At 42.1% G+C, this 20,651-nt stretch overlaps 1 protein-coding gene across 3 annotated transcripts; it reads right to left on the minus strand.

The window, feature by feature from the left end:
* Positions 1 to 266: 266 nt before the first annotated feature.
* LOC147896969 (uncharacterized) lies at positions 267 to 10,965 on the minus strand. 3 transcript variants are annotated; one of them, XM_087382007.1, is made up of 11 exons: positions 10,661 to 10,965; positions 10,489 to 10,566; positions 8,619 to 8,858; positions 3,289 to 3,377; positions 2,911 to 2,999; positions 2,650 to 2,753; positions 2,421 to 2,535; positions 2,249 to 2,324; positions 1,977 to 2,112; positions 1,365 to 1,896; positions 267 to 1,215 (listed from the first exon to the last, which is right to left on the minus strand). In XM_087382007.1, exons 1-11 carry the CDS (start codon positions 10,947 to 10,949, stop codon positions 831 to 833), a joined length of 2,133 nt encoding a protein of 710 aa, XP_087238133.1. In that variant the 5' UTR covers positions 10,950 to 10,965; the 3' UTR covers positions 267 to 830. The 3 variants fall into 3 exon arrangements, with proteins under 3 accessions (XP_087238133.1, XP_087238134.1, XP_087238132.1); XM_087382008.1 differs by having other exon boundaries at positions 2,004 to 2,112; positions 3,289 to 3,383; XM_087382006.1 differs by having other exon boundaries at positions 3,289 to 3,383.
* Between the last annotated feature and the right edge of the window lie 9,686 nt (positions 10,966 to 20,651).

A 20,651-nucleotide genomic window follows, 5' to 3' on the forward strand; every position in this document is an offset into this window, starting at 1 on the left:
GGATGTGAACAAGGAAAAGGGAAGCGAGCCAAAAGAGGCCATTTTCACCCAGAGAATGAATATTCATGATCAAATGCATACATAAATCTTTTCAATGCAGACTCATATCAAATAGTGCGTGTCACAAGCCAGTGTACCAGATCTCCTGCAAAGAACATATCTAGAAAATTCCCCCTCTTTACAAAAGATGAGGAAAATGTAGTTTGTAGTTGTACGACTCCCATTAACAAAGAAGAACATGAGAATTTGAATTAAGCCAACTTTTATCACGGAAAGCTGGAAACATCTGGACAAATGCCAAAATATGCCCAAGAATGATAAGGATTTGTAAAAAGCAACTGCTATCATGATTAAACCGCAAAACATTTCACAGAATCTGTTGCCAAGCATAGATGCAAAACAGATCCCCAAAATCACCTTCTAACTAGTGACTGCAAGGGTGACTATCGGTAACAGCTGCCAGCTCTGCTCTCCCATAATTAAGTTCCCTTACGCAGGAAATCGAGTAAGTTTACGAACATCATCCTATGAGTACCTTCCTTTTTTCCTGTGAGGCTGGTTCACGCCCAAACAGTTTCCTTATGTCAACCATATAAGTATGGCATGCAGAATCATGCAGGAATTCACAAATTCCTTGACCCTGGCTTATCACTGGAGTACAAAGTTATGGAACATTTTCAAGTAGTATTGACGGTTCTACATCTCCTACCACGAGGTGTGTAGAGTCTCTTCACAATGTCCAAATCTGGTTACAGGAGAAAAACCTGGACTTTACACCATGTCAGTGTGTCACCATTGCAAAGCGCTCAAGATTTTGGTAAACAGCAGTTCTATCTTTTTGCATCTACCAGTGCTCTCCTTGTGTAGATAGAAAATACATGTAAAGACCTTGATGCAATTGCCTGCTGCAAGCCTTGAAGTTTTTGAGCTGAGATGCACAACATCTCTCTGGATTTCTCTTCAACTTCGCGTAGCAGTGCCAAGCTACTTTGCTTAGCAAGTCTGGGAGCTTGTATCAAAAATTGCAAAGCTGATATCAGACCTTCACAAGCTGTATCTTCTCTGTTTTGCAATTTTCCCCTAACAGGGCTCCTTTTTGTCTTTCCTCGGTCCAGTTGGCAGTCACTGCTTTCCCTTAGTCCCCAGTGCTTTCTTGATTGCAGAAGAATATTCGTGTGTGTAAGAGCTCTCATTGCCTCATGCTCGGTCCATAACCTGAAAAGAAAAATAAATTTTAGTCTCGTTAAACATTGACAGGTATTGCAGTTTCATATCCACATATAGGTTGCTTGAACACAGCCTACTTTGCATGGCATCATATTGATCAGAAGCATGCCCAAACAATCAAGTGTTTTTCTAAATACCTGGCAGATCTAATTGCTCTCATTTCTGTTTGTATTTCAGATCTAAGTTGCAGTAAATCTTGCTTGATCTTCTCTGCATTGTTTTTCAGCTCCTCAAGCCTACTTTTCTCCAACTGTATATTTCTTTCCTCCACACACAACATCTGTACCAGTTCAACCAGCTCCTCTCTTCTCTTTGAGAGTAGGTTCTTTTCAGACTCAATTGCAGCCCTTTCCTTTTCAAACAAAAGAACCTCTTTCCATGTCTCAGCCTTGACAGCTTCAGCTTCTAATATTGTTGCTTCAGCCATCTTCTCAGCTGTAATCCTACTTTCCCTCAATGTAGCCAATGCTTCCTTAAATCCAGCATCCAAGTCTTTTTTTGCCCGGGCTTCCAACACCAGCTCTTTCATAACTTCGTCGTTCATTAACTTTTCTGTTTCCAGCTTTGCTAATTCTTCTGATGCAGCCACTCCCATCTTACCACTTATGATTGCAACGGAAGCCTGACCTTTTGTCACTGGATAATCAGGTTGAAATCTCTTTGTATATCCTATTCAGCCATGCAATGCACCATTAAGAAGAAAGATAGATAAACTGCCCTGAAAGTTTTATCAAGAACTACAACCTCACCTACATTTAGTTTAAAAATGTGCGCACCAAAAGCTGAGGCTGCAATACTTCCTTCCCCAGCAGAAAGGTCCTTCAGGACTGCAGATCTTGCTGTTCTACAAATATCTTCCATGTCAACGTACACAGAGGCTGCTACCTGGACTGCAAACCAGGCACGTGTACTTAACATACAGAGAAGGTTCTTAAGCTCACAGAATAAATTGCCTTGTTATTTCTGGACAAGTTGTTCCTGCCTGATTTTTGTTTTCCTTTCCTTTCCTTTGAGAGAGTACCTTTCCTTCAGATTTCCAGCCAAAAGGATGCTCCAAGGCAACTTTCCAGATTATGGCGTCTTGGCGACAGATACAGCTGCAGATTAGAAGCAACATGACCTTGATCAGCAAAATTAAAATGAAATTCAACAGATTTTCCCGCTTTTACATTCCATAAATATAGACAAAATACCTGTCTGGGAGAAAGAGAGCAGCTCTTTTTGTATCATGCTCCGGTGCAACCAAGTCCATGTCGTTTGTGTCACTAGAAGACAGCTTACTTGCAATAATTCCTGCTTCTGCCATGCCTGAAAATTGAATGGAAAACATCTTATGTAACCAAGAAAACAACAGAATAATTCAAGAGGTTAAGCTTGCAAAAGAAACAAGGATGTGTTGTCCAATAACATATAGATATATACCTTGAATGTAAGGAAAGTCAGGGTCCTCTGGCAAAATGTCATCAAATGCTAGATTTGTCTCTCCTTCAATATATACTGCTGAGAAAATTCTTTCTGAAGGTTTCCTGCCAGCCCAATAATATTGGCCACAATATATTTTGAAAGACAAAACTAACATTGGGCACAATATACTTTGAGAGACAAAGGACCCCGATGGTAAAAGATTGCATTTAGAAACCAAAATAACCTAAAGCCACAAACTACATAAATGTCTTGGCCTACCTCGCTAAAAGATTACTTGCCAAGACCAGCCACCTGGCATATTCCCTGCGAGTGCATAAATGAATAGATTGACAGCTGGGTTCCACAATCTGAGCATTTGAGCAGACAGAATACAGCTCAAAGGAGTAATCATTATTTAAATAAACAAGCGATATACTTCAGCAAGGAGTACTGAGAGATGCAGGGTGCAATGACAGACGAGAACATAAAGAGCTTGCTTCCCTCAGCACCCAAGTCATTTAATTCCTAAATGTGAGGTCTGTCTATATAAAAATGACATAAATTTCTTGGTGTGACATCGGTGAAAGGGATACAAAGAAAAAAAGAATCTTACAACAAGCAAAAGCAATAATCATACACACAAAAGACAGTTCCAACCTTTAAATTCTGAAGTGTTAACAGTCCTTGGTCATGCATGGGTTCTTTCCAGCCAGGAATCACCAATCTTGATGCTACTTCTGGAAATCCTGCAACTGAATCATGGAATGTCAAAGAGCTTTAAGGAATCTACTTTCTTTTTGTTTAAAGAAAACTTCTGGCAAAATAATGGTCTTAGAGAGGCAAAAGTCTAAATTCCTGATTTTTAAGCACAAAAAGCCTACTATAACCTGGTCGAATGTCCTTTTCCCTTGAACACGTGTCATACAATAATTATTTCAAACAGTAGTATGTTGCATGTTTTGCAGTTGAAATAGGTTTCAGAATTGTTGCAAAAATAATTTGCAATCATTCTACGTAAAAAATTACTGGCACACATTGAGCTCAGCACTTGCGCAATGAATTGCATTTAATCTCAGTAAGAGATTACCCCATTTGTCATATGTTGCAGGTCTTGTACTCTTTTTGATTGCAGGTCTTGTGCTCTTTTTGATTGCAGTTTTGTTCGGTTGCTAGCTACAATAACAACCATCCGTTTCCAGATCTCACGGCTCATCGCCTATAGAGATTCTGAAACAGTAGCTAGTAACCATGCTGGTGGTCTATATGCCCAACGAATACCCCTCGCGGAAAGAGTGTAGAAAACTCCTGCTGGCCATGTTTGGCAGAAGCGCTCCCGCCTCTCAACAGTCGCTCTCGAGCCTGGAGTTCCGCGCTCCCAAATGACGCGCAATGTGAAGATAATATCTTGCCAGATGGCTACTAGAGTAGCAGTCGTAGGGATCGACTGGCCACCCATACGTTCCAGGCAGTGATGCTAGAGTCTTGTGCTCTTTTTTATTACATCATAAAATCAATTCCATAAATTATCAAACAGTCGGTGATATAAATAACCAGTGATTCTTACAAGTTGGACAGGTATATCAACTGTCACATCTAGAAACACGTGGTAGGTTGATGGCATGGAACAGTTTACAGATTTAAGTGGTTAAGAAATGGTAGATTCTGTGAACAGGATGTACTCGGTTTGACCCAGAGAGCACTAAGGGCTTAGTTCAGGATGATACTAGAGGGAGGGCAGCCTAAGATTGTTAATGAAGCAAAGGTGGTTGAGGTAGAGCAGATCTTGTTGCATAAGTTCAAGAAGGGTACCAAAAATTGCCACATCAAATTCAAGCATTGTGGCCTGCATGAGGCATAATGGGTGGACGAAGTTTTGCGTCTAACTACGCACCCCTCCTTTCATCATAGAAGGAGTCTTTCAATTCTCTAGCACGTTTTAGTTGTAGGAGAAGGGCATGTCATGGGCATGCTTCAGCATGCAAAAAGGTCATGGTAGCAAAAAGCAGCGTGCAAGGTATGGATTGCCATGTAGGTAGCCATACAGTCAACAGGACATGCTGACATCCATGCACATTGTCGTGTCAATATTGCATCAAACATGACATGGACAGCCACAAACAATGAAAGTTAAGGAAAAAATTAAGAAGGTGGCAAAAACTCCAATCCTCCCTTCCAATAAGAAAATCTGTTCTCAATCATTTCATTCATCCATCCCTCATTTATTTCTTGTTGGAACCCTCCAAATCTGGAGTAGAAAAGCTTAATTCTTTATTTACATCTGTTTTGTGGGGACGTGATGAGGACAGATCGGGGGATTCCTATAAAGAGATTAACTCCATCATGCATAGCAAGGACTAGCTACCATGACAACCCCACCAACATCATTAGTGCCCAACGGTGGATGTAGACCATAGTATCAACATATGCTCTCACATACAAATCCACACACCCACACATACTTGAGCATCCTTTTATGCAAAGGTCTTCGTATTGAGTTTCTGTCAGCACTCTGGAGGTGAAGGTAGACTCAGCCGTGACAAAGGGTAGCACTAAAGGAGAAGGCCAATCAAAAGTAGTCCACATTCTCTTCAGTCAAGCTACAATTTCTCATTTCAGTCTCTCCCAGATGAGCATCTAAGAGAAAAAATGCTTAGACAATCCAGCTGATAGGACACAACGCACGGCTTCAAATAGATAGAATTTATTGCAATATCAAAACGCCACAACCTGAACAACGATACAGTTTGGTCTTATTTGCTATTTCGTGATATATATGTGGGTATGATGCTGAACAAGGAAAGGAGGGATTATAGGTCACCTTCGCTGGCTCAAGATCATAGTCACATGAAAACGTGTTTGACCTGTCTAAAAGTGATGAAACGTTCCCTCGGGAAATGTTTTGAAACAAGACAAAAACGCTTTACACGAAATGGTGTTTCACCCAAATCGCGAAGTATTTCTTTTAACATTTTTTTCCTGTTTTTTCTTCCGCCTGTTGCTTGACGATTTGGAAACTTATGAGTCGTGACACATGAGCTTTTGGGAACTTATCCTCTATGCTTTGTGACATGTCACATGTGTAATGTGTTATAACTTATATAAAGATTTAAATGTGATTTGTCTTATAAACCAATGATTCAATGTTCATGTATCTAGATTCTACAATCCACATGCTTTTGATTCCATAAATATTAAATGTTCTAAAATTGAAACTTGAGAATCGAGATTGAAAGATTGAGATAAATTTGAAGTGTTTGTGTTTTGAATTTCCTCTTTAGGTGTCTTTATTTGTATTTCTCTTTCTGAAATTGGGTATAGCATATCTTATTTGCCTCTATCCTTGTACATATAAGTATCCTTCTTTCATTTTGTAAACAATGAAACATTTCTTGCGACTATGCCCAAGGTGCACAACTGAGTGGAGCTCGATGAGAGCTTTGTTCCGTAGGTAGGTAAGAGTTTCACACCTTGCATGGCCAGTTGCCACTTGGCTGAATACCTTCGATTCTCCACACCTTTGCAAACCTTGAGTTTTTCACACACCCCTACAAAGGTTTACTAAAACAAGGAAATGCCTTCGGCTTGTTCATGAAAGCTTCTATATGGGAGCTGATGCACTCTCTTCGTAGAGTCGGTATTAGTGAGTTGTTGAAAGGGGGTGTTGGAATGCAAATGTCAACTACCCCCATATGAAGAGGACGAGGGAGAGTCAAATGGGATGGACTGAGCCATGTGGGCAGCATATAGGCTGCCACACGGGCAGCAAGAGATGGAAGGGTATGTCAGGACCACGTTGGGGAGTCTTTGGCAGTTTGGCTAGCGGTGATCCAAGGCATTCCAGTGTGAATACCAACGGCTGCTCAAGAGCAGCAACTATCGAAGGTCACAAGAGGCATGAGGCAAGTTGGAGGAGTCTACAGAAGAAGGTGCAGCAGAGGATCCCATATGTGGTGCCATACCCGGCTGGAGCTTGCAGCACATGGTGGTGCAATTTCTATAAACCATAAATGGGAGTTTTTGCTGTACAACTGTGTGTTTTCCTTCTAGATCTCAAAGACATATGTGTGAAGCAACATAGATGGTCTGTAGTATCATGGCAACAAACTTCCAAGTCAAGCTTGGTGATCGACACAATGTCATTGTTGTTCTAAAGTGGTATATGAGCTTGAGTTGTGAGCTATAGATACGTGCTTAGGTGTTTCTTAACATGGCATCATAGTCGGTTTTTTGAGCTATGGATACACGTCGAGATTCCCACATACATGGCATCCTGGAAGCTGATCCTGAACTTTGGTGAGGCGAGAAAATGGATGGGACGAAACATCCAATCTAGAAGATCAAGATTCGTACACGATAAATTATTGAAGAAGTGGGGACTAAGCCCAAGGATCAGGTGGATGCCATGGGCAAAGTCATCAAAGCAGTAAATCCTAAGGATTTGAAGGTTTCAGAGTTCAAAGATGATAAGACACTATCCTTAATCATCAAGGCGACGACAGTTTCAGTGCTAATGTCAATTCAATTGGTGGTGACTGACGCAAAGGCTGATAGTAACTTCAGAATTAGCTGTTCATATTGACAATGGAAGAGTACCTAATGTCAAGAATGGTGTAAGGGCATAGGGTCAAACCCCAAGGAGTTCGTGTAATACAACACAGTGTACAGTTAGCTATTTTTTAGCACTTTAGTCTCCCCCCCCCCCTGATCTGCCAACATCAAGCCGTGAGTGCTTGCTTCAGTCAAGGTGCAAGCCCTCCTTGAAGCATCTTCATCTCTTGTTTAGCTCACTTTGTAGAGCTCTACTCCTCTTCATTTCAATTCAGAAAGCTTCTGATTCCATTATTCAGAGCTTCAGTTATCTCAGTTTGAGTGATTATGTGTTTATGAGTTCCATGACTGTTGTTAGGTTCTTCATTTTTTATTTTCTTAAGGTTCGAAGGGTGTTTTGTATCATTATTTTATGAGAAGATTGTAACATTCACATCTTCTCCTCCTTTGTAAGGTTCTACCCACATTGTAAATGTTGCAAAGATTCTTCAACACAATACTTGCAGCCTATAAGCCTACAACAAAACTCAACTAAGACAACTTGACAGACAACAAGCAAGACCAGCGTGGTGATTGTTCAGCAGTTTGCCTTCACTTTATGTGCCAGAACAGCTCTCCATATTCCGAATTTCTTCCAGGTCTTGCAGTTCAGTTTTTTTCCCCTTTTCGGTATTCCTTTATTGGTTTCTCTCATGGCTGATACAAGCAACTTCCCTAACACGGATCAGAACGTAACTAATTCCAATTACTACGCTCAGCAAAGCTACATCAGCGCAAACAACTCTGGTTCCTAGCAGCTGAGCACAATGTCAGCACTAAAGCAACTTAAAATACCGAGTCAGCAAAACAAAGCAGCCTTGACCTACTTCAACAAGAGACAGCACTACACAACAAACTTCAGCACACAAAGGCAAAGCTCAAGCAAGCAACGAACATGATAACACAAAACACGAAAACTGCAGACATACGACAAGCAAGGAAAGGTAGCCTGCTACACTCAACAAAACTACAGCAATGTCAAAACAACTGCGACTCCTGACAGCAAGTAGCACAACTAAAGTGTCCCATCTAATATTGAAGAGGAGCAAAGAGATTTTATAGACTTGGTTGAGTTACCAAATAAAAGATAGGTTTGGAGCAACACCAAACATGGGATACCTACGTGTAAAAGAAGCTATTGCTAACCTTTTTGTCAATTATCTGGCTTCTAAAAGGTAGCTACATTGGAACTTTCCCTTGTAATTATGTGTTATTTACTTAGGTTGTTGACTATCTATGTCTTGTACCTGCTCTCAAGAGATATCTGACCTTTCACAGATGTTAAATCTATGTTTACCATGCTCTTTGCCAAAACTACAGAGTATGAATGAGAGGCAGAGTGTATTGTACTGTGAACTCATAATTAATGAGAGATTTCTTCATCAAGACAGAGTATCTACCAGTCTTGTTGATACTCTTGTCCAGAATGTTTGACATAGAATCAACCCTGTTATTCTCTTCTTCATTGATACTCTTGTCCAGAATGTTTGACATAGAATCAACCCTGTTATTCGCTTCTTCATTGATCACCATGAACTTCTGTGTCTCTGATTCTTCTTTGCATACAGTGGAAACTGGAGTCCTAAATATATCAGGTTGTGCCTCTCTCATCAGTTGACTCCCACCTAGACCAAAAAGTCCTGCAGATCCAAATTCAGATTATACAAAGCAGGATTATATATGCCATAACCACGAAATATTTCATTGAAGAGAACAGAGAACAGAAAATAAAGCCTACAATATAGCAAGAAGCAAGTAGCATTTTGCATCTAACTCCATACAACTGTTAACAAGAAATGATATAAACAGGACTGTCCTCCACAAAGTAGTTATCTTTGTATAACTTTTCTGCCATTACAAATTATGAGAGCCATCCAGCTGCTAGCCGAGTTAATAAAGCTGAGCGCTTGAGACGAGATGGATTGTTGCATCCATTGGAAATACCTGAGGGTAAATGGCAAAGTATTTCCATGGATTCTGTGGTAGATTTACCACGAACCTCTCATGGGCATGATGCAATTTAAGTAATCGTTGACTGACTCACAAAATTGGCTAATTTCATACCTACAAGAGAAACTATTACAACCACCCAGCTTGCTTATTTGTTTGTTGAGAAGCTATTTAGCCTGTATGGCTTACCGGCTGAAATAGTCAGTGTGACAGAGATGTTAAGTTTATTGGGCATTTCTGGCTGGGCTGTATTCAAGAAATTGGATAATCAATGATTATCCAAAATCAAATGGACAGAGTGAGCGGGTTAATCAGACTTTGGAAGACATGCTGCGAGCTTATGTCTCCCTAAGGCAGCCTAATTGGGAAGATTACCTTCGTTTGTTGAAATTTGCTTATAATAGTGCTAAGCATTCAGCAACCTGAAACAGTCCATCCATGCTGCTGTATGGATAGCAATCAAGAGCAATGTTAAGGTGAGCTCTGCTGCTGATTGGTTACAACAGCAACAAGATATGATGGAGTTGGCTAGGGAAAGCATCAAGATGGAAAGTTTTATGCTAATCAAAAGCGCTCACCTCGAGTTTTCTCAGAAGGACAACGACATTGACAAAGACTAGCAGTAAACGAGAAAGTAACCAATCTCAGAGTATTAAACACTAAGAGATACAAGATAGGGCAGAAGTTCAAGATTTGATCTCGCCACATATCTTATCGTCTATACGGGGTTGAAACTGCCAGCTCCTATGTGAAATGAAACTGCACGTTATTTGGTCACAACGAATATGATTTATTCATCTAATCCAGTCCCACATTAAAGCTTTGTATGCTTTCTTGCTCACCGGCCTCTCCTGCCTAAACTACTCAGCCATCATATGAGTCTAGAACTTTCACCATAAATTGAAAACTCAGCATCAAGGGAGAAGCGGATTACATGCGAAAAGATAAACAAGTTGAATACATTCAAAAGGCCTGCCCTGGAAGCTGAGAGAGAGAAGAAGAAGAAGAAGAAGAAGAAGAAGAGAGAGAGAGAGAAAGGGGGAGAAAAAAATGGGGACAAAAATAGCAAACGAGGACAAAATTACAACGCACTTGAATATCAATGAGCACGCCAAAAACAGCATTTTATCATCTCCACCAAAACCAACCGATCACTATAGCCTTTCCCACGGGCAGGCCAAAAAGATTCCACTACGTTTAACGACTTCTGGGGTACATACAGCAGCACTCTTTCATCTACCAACTCTGACACGTGAACAACCCATCAGGTCGTATAATGTACGTACATAACTCGGTATGTCATGGCAGGAAGGTTTCGACCTGTTGTGGAGAAAGTTAAATAGGATGCCAGCGCAAAGGTCACCGCGAGAACGATTCCAGCTCTGAGATGCAGAAAACCTGCAAAACCTCAAACTTATATCAGAATCCGGGCAGGCTTAAGTTGCCCAATTTGCAAACATCATAAGTGGAATTTTAAGTTGAAGGAGCATACCTGTAACTGGAAGCGAAGCACTATGAGAATGATGGACAACAGACCATCCTCCAAAGTCGTCCGTCTCAGAAAATTCGTAAGAGAGCCAAGACAGATATGTTGGCCGACCGACTGGCATGATGTCTGCCAATATAGCCTGCCCTTGGGCGGAAAGACAAACTGGGTTGTGCTGAAGAAAGCGGCGTGCATTGCCGAGTGAAGAAGGATGCAGCGATCGGATGCACGAAGGCGGCAGGCGATGTGCGCGGAAAGGAAACTCTACAGAATCGAATCGCAAAGCACGATCCATGATTGGAGCTATCAGCTGATCGTCTGCAACAATTCAATTTGCGACACACGATCGATAGCTCCAAGCTACATTAAGCTGTCATTAATCTTAAATTAATCCTCTTGTTTATCAGCTCCAATCAGGTTCTTTAATCTTTCTTTTTGGCCTGCCCTCGTAGGGGGTAGGTCATAGTAACGAGACCACTCCAAACAATTGAAATTGCAGCGCTGAATTTTTAAATTAGGCTTTTTTCGGGTGGCATCGCGTTATTGGCCCTTCTTGGAATTGACCGCCAAGTGTGCATGTGAAGTGGCCTTCTTAATTCCACTTTCTGTAGTGTGGTAGAGAGAACTCACCGTCTATATTCGTGATCATGGAGTTTGAGTCCCCATAAGTGGAGTCTTCGGAAGTTATAAATGCGTCGTTCAACTCCGTCTGTGTTCAGACTTTGATTGTGTTGCAAGTCTGAGGCTGCAAATGTCTGCAACGGAGGGACTTGTTGAATCCATGGACACGGGAAGTAGTACTTTTGGTCAAGGTATCCGTTCTTGGAGTGTTCAATTAAATAGTCGAAGGTTTATTTCCTGATTGTTTCACGGTTTCGTCACTTTCATGTGTATTGTTTGCTTGCATCTCGTGCATGTCCTGCAATGAGTTCCAATGTACTGTCACGTTTTTGGCTTATTTGCTCCTTCACTAATAATTCGCCCTTGCTTTTGGACTTTTTTCCAGAACGTGCACGCACAAGACACCTACTTTTTCAGTTTTGCACATGGAAAACATCAACAAAAGATTAATACACGAGAACGTTATGCTAAACTCCGACGTTGTCGATCTCAATGGAACCACCATGAAACGCCAGGTGAAAACTCTGGACATACTGAGGTGTGTTGTAGCCCTCAACGGGTTATGTACATTCATACGAACATTTGCTGAAAATCTTACGCAAACACATCTTCACAACACATTGTGAAGTTACATCGCCTTGGCGCAAGCTTTGTGCAACGCTTCAACACGAGCAAGAAGATATGCCAATGAGGGACGAAGTTATGTACTTACTACAATGCTCCTCCACATCAAGATGTCTTGTGCATGATTGCTTGCTACGCTTGTCTGAAGTGCTTAAAACGTCAAGATTTCACTCTAGTAAGTATACACAACGGCATCTCTATTGTCCAGCAAATTGGCATCGGCAATGGGGACTATTTCACGCAACACAAAATACTAATGAATGATTGGGCATGCCCCGCCTTTGTTGCCCCACTGTTCATCGTCGAGGGAAAAAGGGCCTACACTCACTAGTCCAAAGAAGAGGAGGTGCGCTTGCGAACGCTTGTGCGAAGCCTGCCCGAACTTCCTGCAAGCAAGGTGGCTTTGGTCTTCAATAACCAACAAAATAACTGCCAATATACCATATCCAGCATCTATAGCAAGATATATAAAATCAAGTGCACATCGGACGATACCTCAATGCCTGGAATGGCGCATACAATGCACGCTCCCGAGATAGGGTGCTACCTCCATCTAGAGTTACAAGCGGCAAGCCAGCACTCGATAGATGCAAAGCAGGGTTGCACACCGAGGAAACGCAAAAGAGCTACCAGGAGCCCCCAACAAGCATACAAGATCATCATCGAAGACACGCCCAGCTATCCTTGTGCAAGTTGCGGTACCCTCAAGTTCACTTCAAATTTGAATAAGCTTCCTATCCAGTTCGCAGGTCTATTGCAATTGTTGGACAGTGTGTAGGGAGAACTTCCTAGCACAAAACCATGCATTTGTGGCCTTTGCCTAAAAGATTTTCAAAAGAACAAGACACCTACTTTTTATTTGGGCAACATGACACCGCAGCCTGTAACGCAACATGTGTCGACTCTTCATAGGGTTGAAAAAAGACTCATGGCTATAAGACTACCCTTTGCATAGATTCAGGAGCTATCATATGAGGGCCAATATGGGTTGCATGGAAGTGTCGTGAACGTGTTTATAGACATCGACAAGGTGCAACAAGTGTTGTCGAGGTTCCTAACTGACAAAGCAACCATGCTAGTTGCAATCAAGCGAAGGTTACAATACACGCACAACTACATGAGTGGCCTCATGTGGCTAGCGAAAACCATGCTTGTAATGCATGAACTCATAAGAACACCACTATATAGAGAAAGCGGTGTGAATATAAACCTTGTCTTGATGGAGCATATTGAGAGCGTCCGAACTGACGTACTAGCTTCTGAAAGCGCGCCAACTACGATAGAAGAAACTCACGAAGAGAACGCTGTGGAGACAGATACTCTCGTGCATGGCATATATACGGCACAGCAAGTAGTCGACTTCCAGGACAAACCCATAGTCGTCGCCCCATCGAAAGGGTTCTTTCCACTTAGCATTTTCAAAGACAAACACTGTGAGGAGATGGTGTTCCCTAGATTATTTTATGGCCACGTGCGTTCTTACAAACTCCCGGAGCGTACAAGCTACCAAAGAATCGTAAAATGGGAGTTGATGAACCAGGACAGACGCTTTGCAAACTTGCATTGAAAATCTTTTTTTCAAGACAATGAAAGTTCTTGTATGCTAATTATTATCATCCACATGGGTTCGAATGCGAAAGGGTCAGCTTAGAGGCAGAACTTTACAAGCCAAAGATGCACTCATTGACACAAACAAAGAAAAATTAGTCCATTCCAATATTGGCTACCGTGACTTCACATGCCTTCGCACATCTGCCGATTACAAGCACCGCTTGAAGAAAATTTTGTTTGGGATGTTGCAGCAACTTGGCCCACCCGCATTCTTTGTCACTTTGTTGGCTGTTGAACGATTATGGATGCCCCTCCTACAATGCCTTGCTGAATTGCAACAGCTTCATCTTCAGCTTCGAGAGCTAAACAAGAATGTGATACGCAGCATGATACAAAACGACCCCATCACTACAGCTAGATACTATGTCCACAAATTTAAGGCCCTCAAGAATTTGCTTAAGAAAGACCCATCCACTATAGGTGCAGTTGTTGACTTCTTTTTCATAACAGAGTAGGCAGTCAACACAACCATGGTCTTCTATGGTGCAACGGTGCCCTTGTTTACGGCCTTGCAAAAAACGAGGAGGTCGCAGCATACATTGACAAATACATCACAATAGATCCCTCACTATTTGATCTCCCATAGGAGGAAATACAAATAGACAAGCATAAAAAGACATGCAAACGACGATGTAAGCTTGCAGGTTTAGCTTCCCTAGGGCACCGATAATTGAAACTATGATTTTATGCCTTCTTCCAAAGGACAGCAAAAACAAACATGAAGAAGATCAGCAACCTAATGCTGGAAGAAGTGCCGTTGGAACTCAATTTCGAGATGTTCCCGCAGAAACTTGGATTCTCTTACAATGACAACATCTCTGTGCTGAGGAGCAAAGTTTGCTAGCCAACAATACTTCTCAAGCGATAACCAAAGGATATGTACACAAACAATTTCAACCCCATGATATCCAAGCTCTGGTGTGCAAATACTGATATTCAATGTCTTGAATCCCCATGCATTAGCATCGTATTGCACATCATACATGATGAAAATAGATAAGGAGACCACAAAGGCAGTGAAAAGCCCAATTGCCACAAGCACATCATCTAAGACACCCGCAAACGAACGCATAAGAAATGTGGGAAACACAATACTAAACATGCAACACATAGCGGCGCACCTTTGCTTGTCCCTCCCTCTGACATGTGGTAGCAGAGAGTTCTACTACATTAACACGAGCCCAGCCGAGGAGAGAACACTACGTCTTAAGAGGCACACCCAACTACAAGCAATCGACCCTTCCAGCACAGACATTTTCTTCGATGACATTATCAAAAAGTATACAAACTGCGCCCTGAAACACATGGGCTGCCTCGCTACTTATGTAAGCACACAATACCAATGACACAAAATCAACCAAGGAACAGGGAAAAAACAATACGGTTCAACAACTACAGCAAGACAAAAGATCCAGAGAATCACTACAGAGAACTATGCCTGCTATAGCTTCCATTCCTACGCATCGAGCACACATTATCGGATGATTTTTCAACATATGCAAATGCAGATGTGATTGATAGCAATCGCTTGCAATTTGAAAGAAGCTCAATGTACAGGGTGTTGGACACCAGAGGCTAGAGCCATCAATTTCTATCACAAGCGAACGCTCCACAAGCGAAGAAAAATTTGACCTGGGATGGAAATGAATATGCACGAGAGAAAGGCAATGCGATGCGACCAGCATCACATCTCACAAATGTCAAATAAACAATACTACACGCTTCTAAGAAGGCTTAACAACAAGCATGGATCAATCATCAATGACATCATGCTCAAGAAAGTTAGCAATCCTAGGCGACAATTCCACCTACTACTCTCTGGAGAGGAAGGTACTAGGAAAACATTCACGTTGATGTTGCTGGTGCAAGCACTACTCCTCTTCTACTCGCACAAAGACACATCTAATATTGACTTGCCTAGGGCAATCTTGCTCGCTTATACTGGAAGAGTAGCTCACACAATTGCTGGGATGACTATACATGCAAAAAAATTTAAAGTTTTGTAAGATTTACATTTTTTCCTCCAAAATTCAAAAGTAAATATATAAAAATTTATTGCATTCTACCAATTTTGTGAAAGCAAAAAAAAAGAGCTTGAATACTTTCGCTAGGATTTTATATTAATATATAAGCATAGCTTCGATAAAAATATCCCTGATGGGGTGTTCATGGACAACAACACCGAGGTCAAGCCACACGTCATTTGGATGCTCTTCAATGACCAACGCTCTGGATTAAGATCGCATTCGGAGAACCGACATCTTTACAAGGAGGATACTCTAAGAAATCGGACACCCATCCTGCGAGTCATGCGCGAGTTCCAGGTGGGGAAGAACCACTTCAACACGATATCACGAAAACAATTCCCCGTGCAGCCTGCGGTAGCAAGAATAGTGCACCGATCCCAAGGGATAACAATGCATTCAGTCGCCTTCGACCTAAAGGGAATACATGCACGTGGACTAGTTTACACCGCACTGTCTTGTGTTCGAGATCCCTCAAGCCTTTACCTTCTATCAAGGCTTGAGCACAAGTACATCAAAGTTGACCCTACGGTCAAACAAGAAATTTCCAGACTGAGGGACACCCCTTGGTGGCCATTCGAAATGGATAACATCTCCAATGCACAGAATAAGTGTTCACTACTTCTAACACTCAACACACGATCTCTCCTTCATCATGCACAAGACATTTCATCCTCGGGGAGTTGCAAGAGACAAGAACAACACTACAGATACGACATCATCGCCACCGCTTTTAAGTGTCTGCAGAAATGATGGCATGGGCGTTGCTACTTTCTACAGATAGGGTCTGCACCTCATCCAAGGGACTCACATCGGGGATGACAAGTGCCAGATCCAACTCACGGTGTTCGAGATCAATGAAAAGGAAACAATCGGAATACTTAACACATACAAATCACCAAAAACAAGAGTGGGATATCTACTCCAAATGATACAGAAACTCATACAACTCATTCCGCCATCTGCAACAACATATGCACTCGGTGATTTCAACGTTGACACTCCATTGACATGACCCAATCATCCACACAAATGGCACGGTTGCAAGATTTCATGGTCCACCATAGCATGTACCTGATGAATTAAGGGCCAACAATAATCTATAGGTCAGTGATTGACCACATCTGGTGCAATAAACTTGCATCAGACACACTCACAGGACAGACATTCACATATTGGTTTGACCACATGATACTCCATACACATATATTAATTTAAATCAAAATAATTCCTTACATAGGTTTGAAAGGGCAATACATTGAAGAAATTCACCTTGTTCAACTAGTATTTGAATTTTAAGATGGATCTAAGCTCTGGCTAGACTGTGAATTGTTGACTTCCAAACCTCTTTGCTGAAGAAGTAATCCCAAAAGAAGTGCATCTCAAAGTTCAGATCCATCTCAAAGTTAGTTGGATAATGGCCCTCTTAGGAGACATGGGTGGACTGTCTGACCTCTTATATGATTTTTGGCAGCTGGTTAGAGGGTTCGTGATTCAACATATTTGGAAGCAAAGAAACGACTTAGTCTATCACAGACCCCATCTTGGGAGAATGCTGGCTGTGGCTATAATAGATGATATAAGAAAGGCTGTACAGTTTTTAGGCACGCAACATAGGAGGATCAATTCAAAAGCCAAGCCATGGTTTAGCCACATGGCAACCTAATTCAACCAACAAGGATGGTTTGTTTTTTGCAAAGGGGTATTGCATGATTCTAAAAGGATGGTTTTACTCCTTTCTCTTACTGCATGCCTAACAACCTTCCTTGCAATTGTGGGTTGGGCATTTCCGTGTAGCACCAAGCTCCGTCGAATCCAAGCCGCTAGCAACTTTGGTGAAGGCAGATTCTTCCTCGACAACTGTGAGCTACGAGGATTGAGGTACAGACCTTTCTCCTTCTTCCCCTTTCTGGGCGGATCCGCTCCAATTCGTCCATCTTTTCTCCCCCCGTCCATCTTTTTGTGTAGCGTGCTGTATCTGTTGCATCCAATTCGTCCATCTTTTCTCCCCCCGTCCATCTTTTCTGTAGCGTGCTGCATCTGTTGCTTGGACAAGCCTCAGTCGTCGCAGATTATCCCGCCGTCCAGTTTTTGCTGGACTCCATCCGCCTGGGTGCATCTTTTTCCGTAGCGTGCTGCATCTGTTGGACAAGCCTCGGTCGTCGTAGATTATCCCGCCGTCCGGTTTCTGCTGGAATCCATCCGCCTGGGTGCAAAAACCAAACTAAGACGTGACCAAATCCCATAACGTGACCGAATCCCATATTGCTCTAAGTGCACTGTGCACTGTGCAGTGGTTGAAATTACCTGAAGAGTTGTCTCACGCGGCCACATACCAGCGAGCAGCCTCCATCCATTTCTTTTCCTGAGCTCCCAAAAGTAAGTGAGTTGGTTTGTGAGAGGCTCTTGGCTTCTTCCAGTCCTAAGCCTTTTGTTGTACCTGTAGCTGCGATCTCTTAATTGTTCGTAAGCCTTTTGATGCACCTCGCTTAATCAGATGCACGGGCTTTGCTTCCATAATTCCTCCCACATGACACATGGAGACATACGTTGCCTTCCCTTTCTTGGATTCCAGGGGCTTCGCCTCCTTGATTCCTCCCACATGACTGCAACCAGATAGGTCACCGGCCTCCCACACGACAGAGCCGGATAGGTCACCGGTTCTTAATCAACTTAAGCTTAAGAGCAATCGACGGTAGCCCTCTATGTTACCGATTCCTAATTTTTGGCTTACTTAATAGTAGACAATGAAAGCAGCTACTATATCGGTGCTTGTAGCTCAGTGGATAGAGCAATCAAAGTAGATACTATATCGCCAAGTTGGTCGCCATATTAGAAAGTGTAGAATTCCGAGTGCAATTCATATAGGGTTGCAGCCGATTGTACAAAGATCTCGTGTGTGGTATTCACTCGTGCAACCTGTTTGGAGCTAGCAAATCCTAGATGATCCCTATTGGTACATGTTGTTGAACTCTGCTAGTATCACATTTTCAGTCTTTCTATCTATTTTGAGGAGCTCACCCACACAACAACACAAAGCAACTATAGACGCGCTTGGTAGACGCGCAAAATAGCGGGCGCGTCTATAGGCGTTGCTCTAGAAGAGAAATTACGGACGCGTCTATAGGCGCGGCTAAACGCTCGTTTATTTGCGCGTCAATCACCGCGTTTATTTGCGCGTTAGACCTGAGAAAATACGGGCCCGTTTAACATCCCGTCTATTAGCGCGTTTATTTGCGCGTGTATTTGCGCGTGTACACTGAGACTCAGACGCGCATTTAAACGCGGGGTTAGACGCGATCCAGAGAATACAGAAAGTGAGATTTTGGTGTACATCATTGCTTTCCAAACATTGTCCGTGATTACCAAAGCACATAATTTTTTGCAAGCCCACATATACAAGAATTAAGGAAAATGAGGAGAATGAGACAATATGTAAAATAGTTTTGCCAATATCAATTGTGGGGCTACGGTTCAATCTCATCCTCAATGAGATCAACCCTTGCCAAACTATCTACTTCAAAATCCAAACAAGTGTTTAGATCTACAAATACATTCAACCCACTACTACTTGTGCCACTCATGTGCTCATCGAAATCAAGATCTCCAATGGTAGGCTCGTTCTCACGGGTAATGCCGGCCTCAATATCTATATCTCCTATCTCATGATCATCCTCCTCTCTTGTATCACGGTCATCATCACGTCCATGGGCATGATCATCCTCCATATGCTCCATATTAGTAAATGTACTATACATCACTTTGGAACGTGGCATAATAGGTATGACATGCCACCACCTATTATTATCCACCATTGGTTGATAGACAACCTAATTCAAACACAAATACAATCATGTTACTTTTCTTGCATCAAATATTTAAAAGCGAGTATTTTTATGTGTGTGCACAGTACCTGTTCACATTGTTGCGGTAGTATTAGTGTGTCCTTCCTACTTTGCCAAAACTTTGTGGAGTCAATAGTTACAAAGCCACTTGCATGGCGTTTGATTGTTGCATTAGGGCCTCTTTCCACCACGTCCTTAAACCACTTTACATCCAAAACATACACAAAGAAGCGTCGAAAGTCAAGCATAATGATATCTTGGATTATGCCACAATAATCATCCATGACTCCATTGGCTCCCTCAAAGCTAGCAATGACGCCGCAATCTTGTGTGTTTCTCTTATCATCAATCCGTTGTGTTCGAAAATGCTTGCCCTCACACCATATAGCATTGAACATAGTGCACTACACCAAGAAAAAATCAATTAAATAAGCAATCTAAATTATAAAAACCTCCTAACTTATGCATAACATTCTATATACCGACCTTGCTCATGCATCCCCTAGCATACTCCCATTCTTCCATTGTGATATGCATCCCCTCGTCTTTCTCTGCTTTCTCCATTTCATCAAGTAGCCAATCCACATGAATATTTTTTGGAAGTGCTCTTAGACGCTGAGGGTATGGCACACGAGATCCGTGGTGTGTACGAAAGAGGGCCCTTTCTTCTTGTCTTCTTGCCTTTGCATCCGTTGCTATTACTTTGTTGCGTCCTCTTCCTTGAGGCACAATAGAGGTCATCCTTAGGTCTTCATCATCTCTCCATAGTCGTGGGAGAGAGCTATCCACATCAACAAGAAACTCAGAAATATATACAAGTGACTCTTGTACCAACCAACCCTCGGCCATGCTACCTTCGGGTCTTGCATTTTGTCTCACGAAGCCCTTCAAGGTCTTCATGAAGCGCTCGAGGAAGAACAACCATCGTGCATGTATAGTACCGCATATAGCAATCTCATCCACCAAATGCACTATGAGATGTAGTTGGCTTGTGAGAATAGAACGTGGAAATGTCTCCTTCACTAAACAAACCGCCTCCACTGACATAACTCGAGCATTCTCAAGCGTGGTGGGATCTATTTCCTTTGAGCTCACATACCTCACAAGCTCGCCCATCTTGTAAATACAATCTTTCACGTCCTTGGATGCACTACGTGAAATGCTAGTAGGTAGTATGAACTGAACCTGCGAGGAGGTGGTTGATTAGTTGCTTATAGCTATTCACTCACAAATTTGAAAGGAAAAAGATATTATGCACATAAAATACTTACT

This window comes from Dipteris shenzhenensis, chromosome 11, assembly GCF_047967505.1.
Source record: "Dipteris shenzhenensis isolate YYH24624 ecotype China chromosome 11, Dip_SZ_1.0, whole genome shotgun sequence".
Lineage (NCBI taxonomy): Eukaryota > Viridiplantae > Streptophyta > Polypodiopsida > Gleicheniales > Dipteridaceae > Dipteris > Dipteris shenzhenensis.

Excerpts from the sequence above, each read along its gene's own strand:
- LOC147896969 (XM_087382006.1), bottom strand. The coding sequence starts at position 10,949 with ATGGATCGTGCTTTGCGATTCGATTCTGTAGAGTTTCCTTTCCGCGCA. Across the intron at positions 10,567-10,660 it reads TGCTTCGCTTCCAGTTACAG|GTTTTCTGCATCTCAGAGCT; the intron begins GTATGCTCCTTC and ends GAGGTTTTGCAG. Across the intron at positions 8,859-10,488 it reads TTTAACTTTCTCCACAACAG|GACTTTTTGGTCTAGGTGGG; the intron begins GTCGAAACCTTC and ends TTGGATCTGCAG.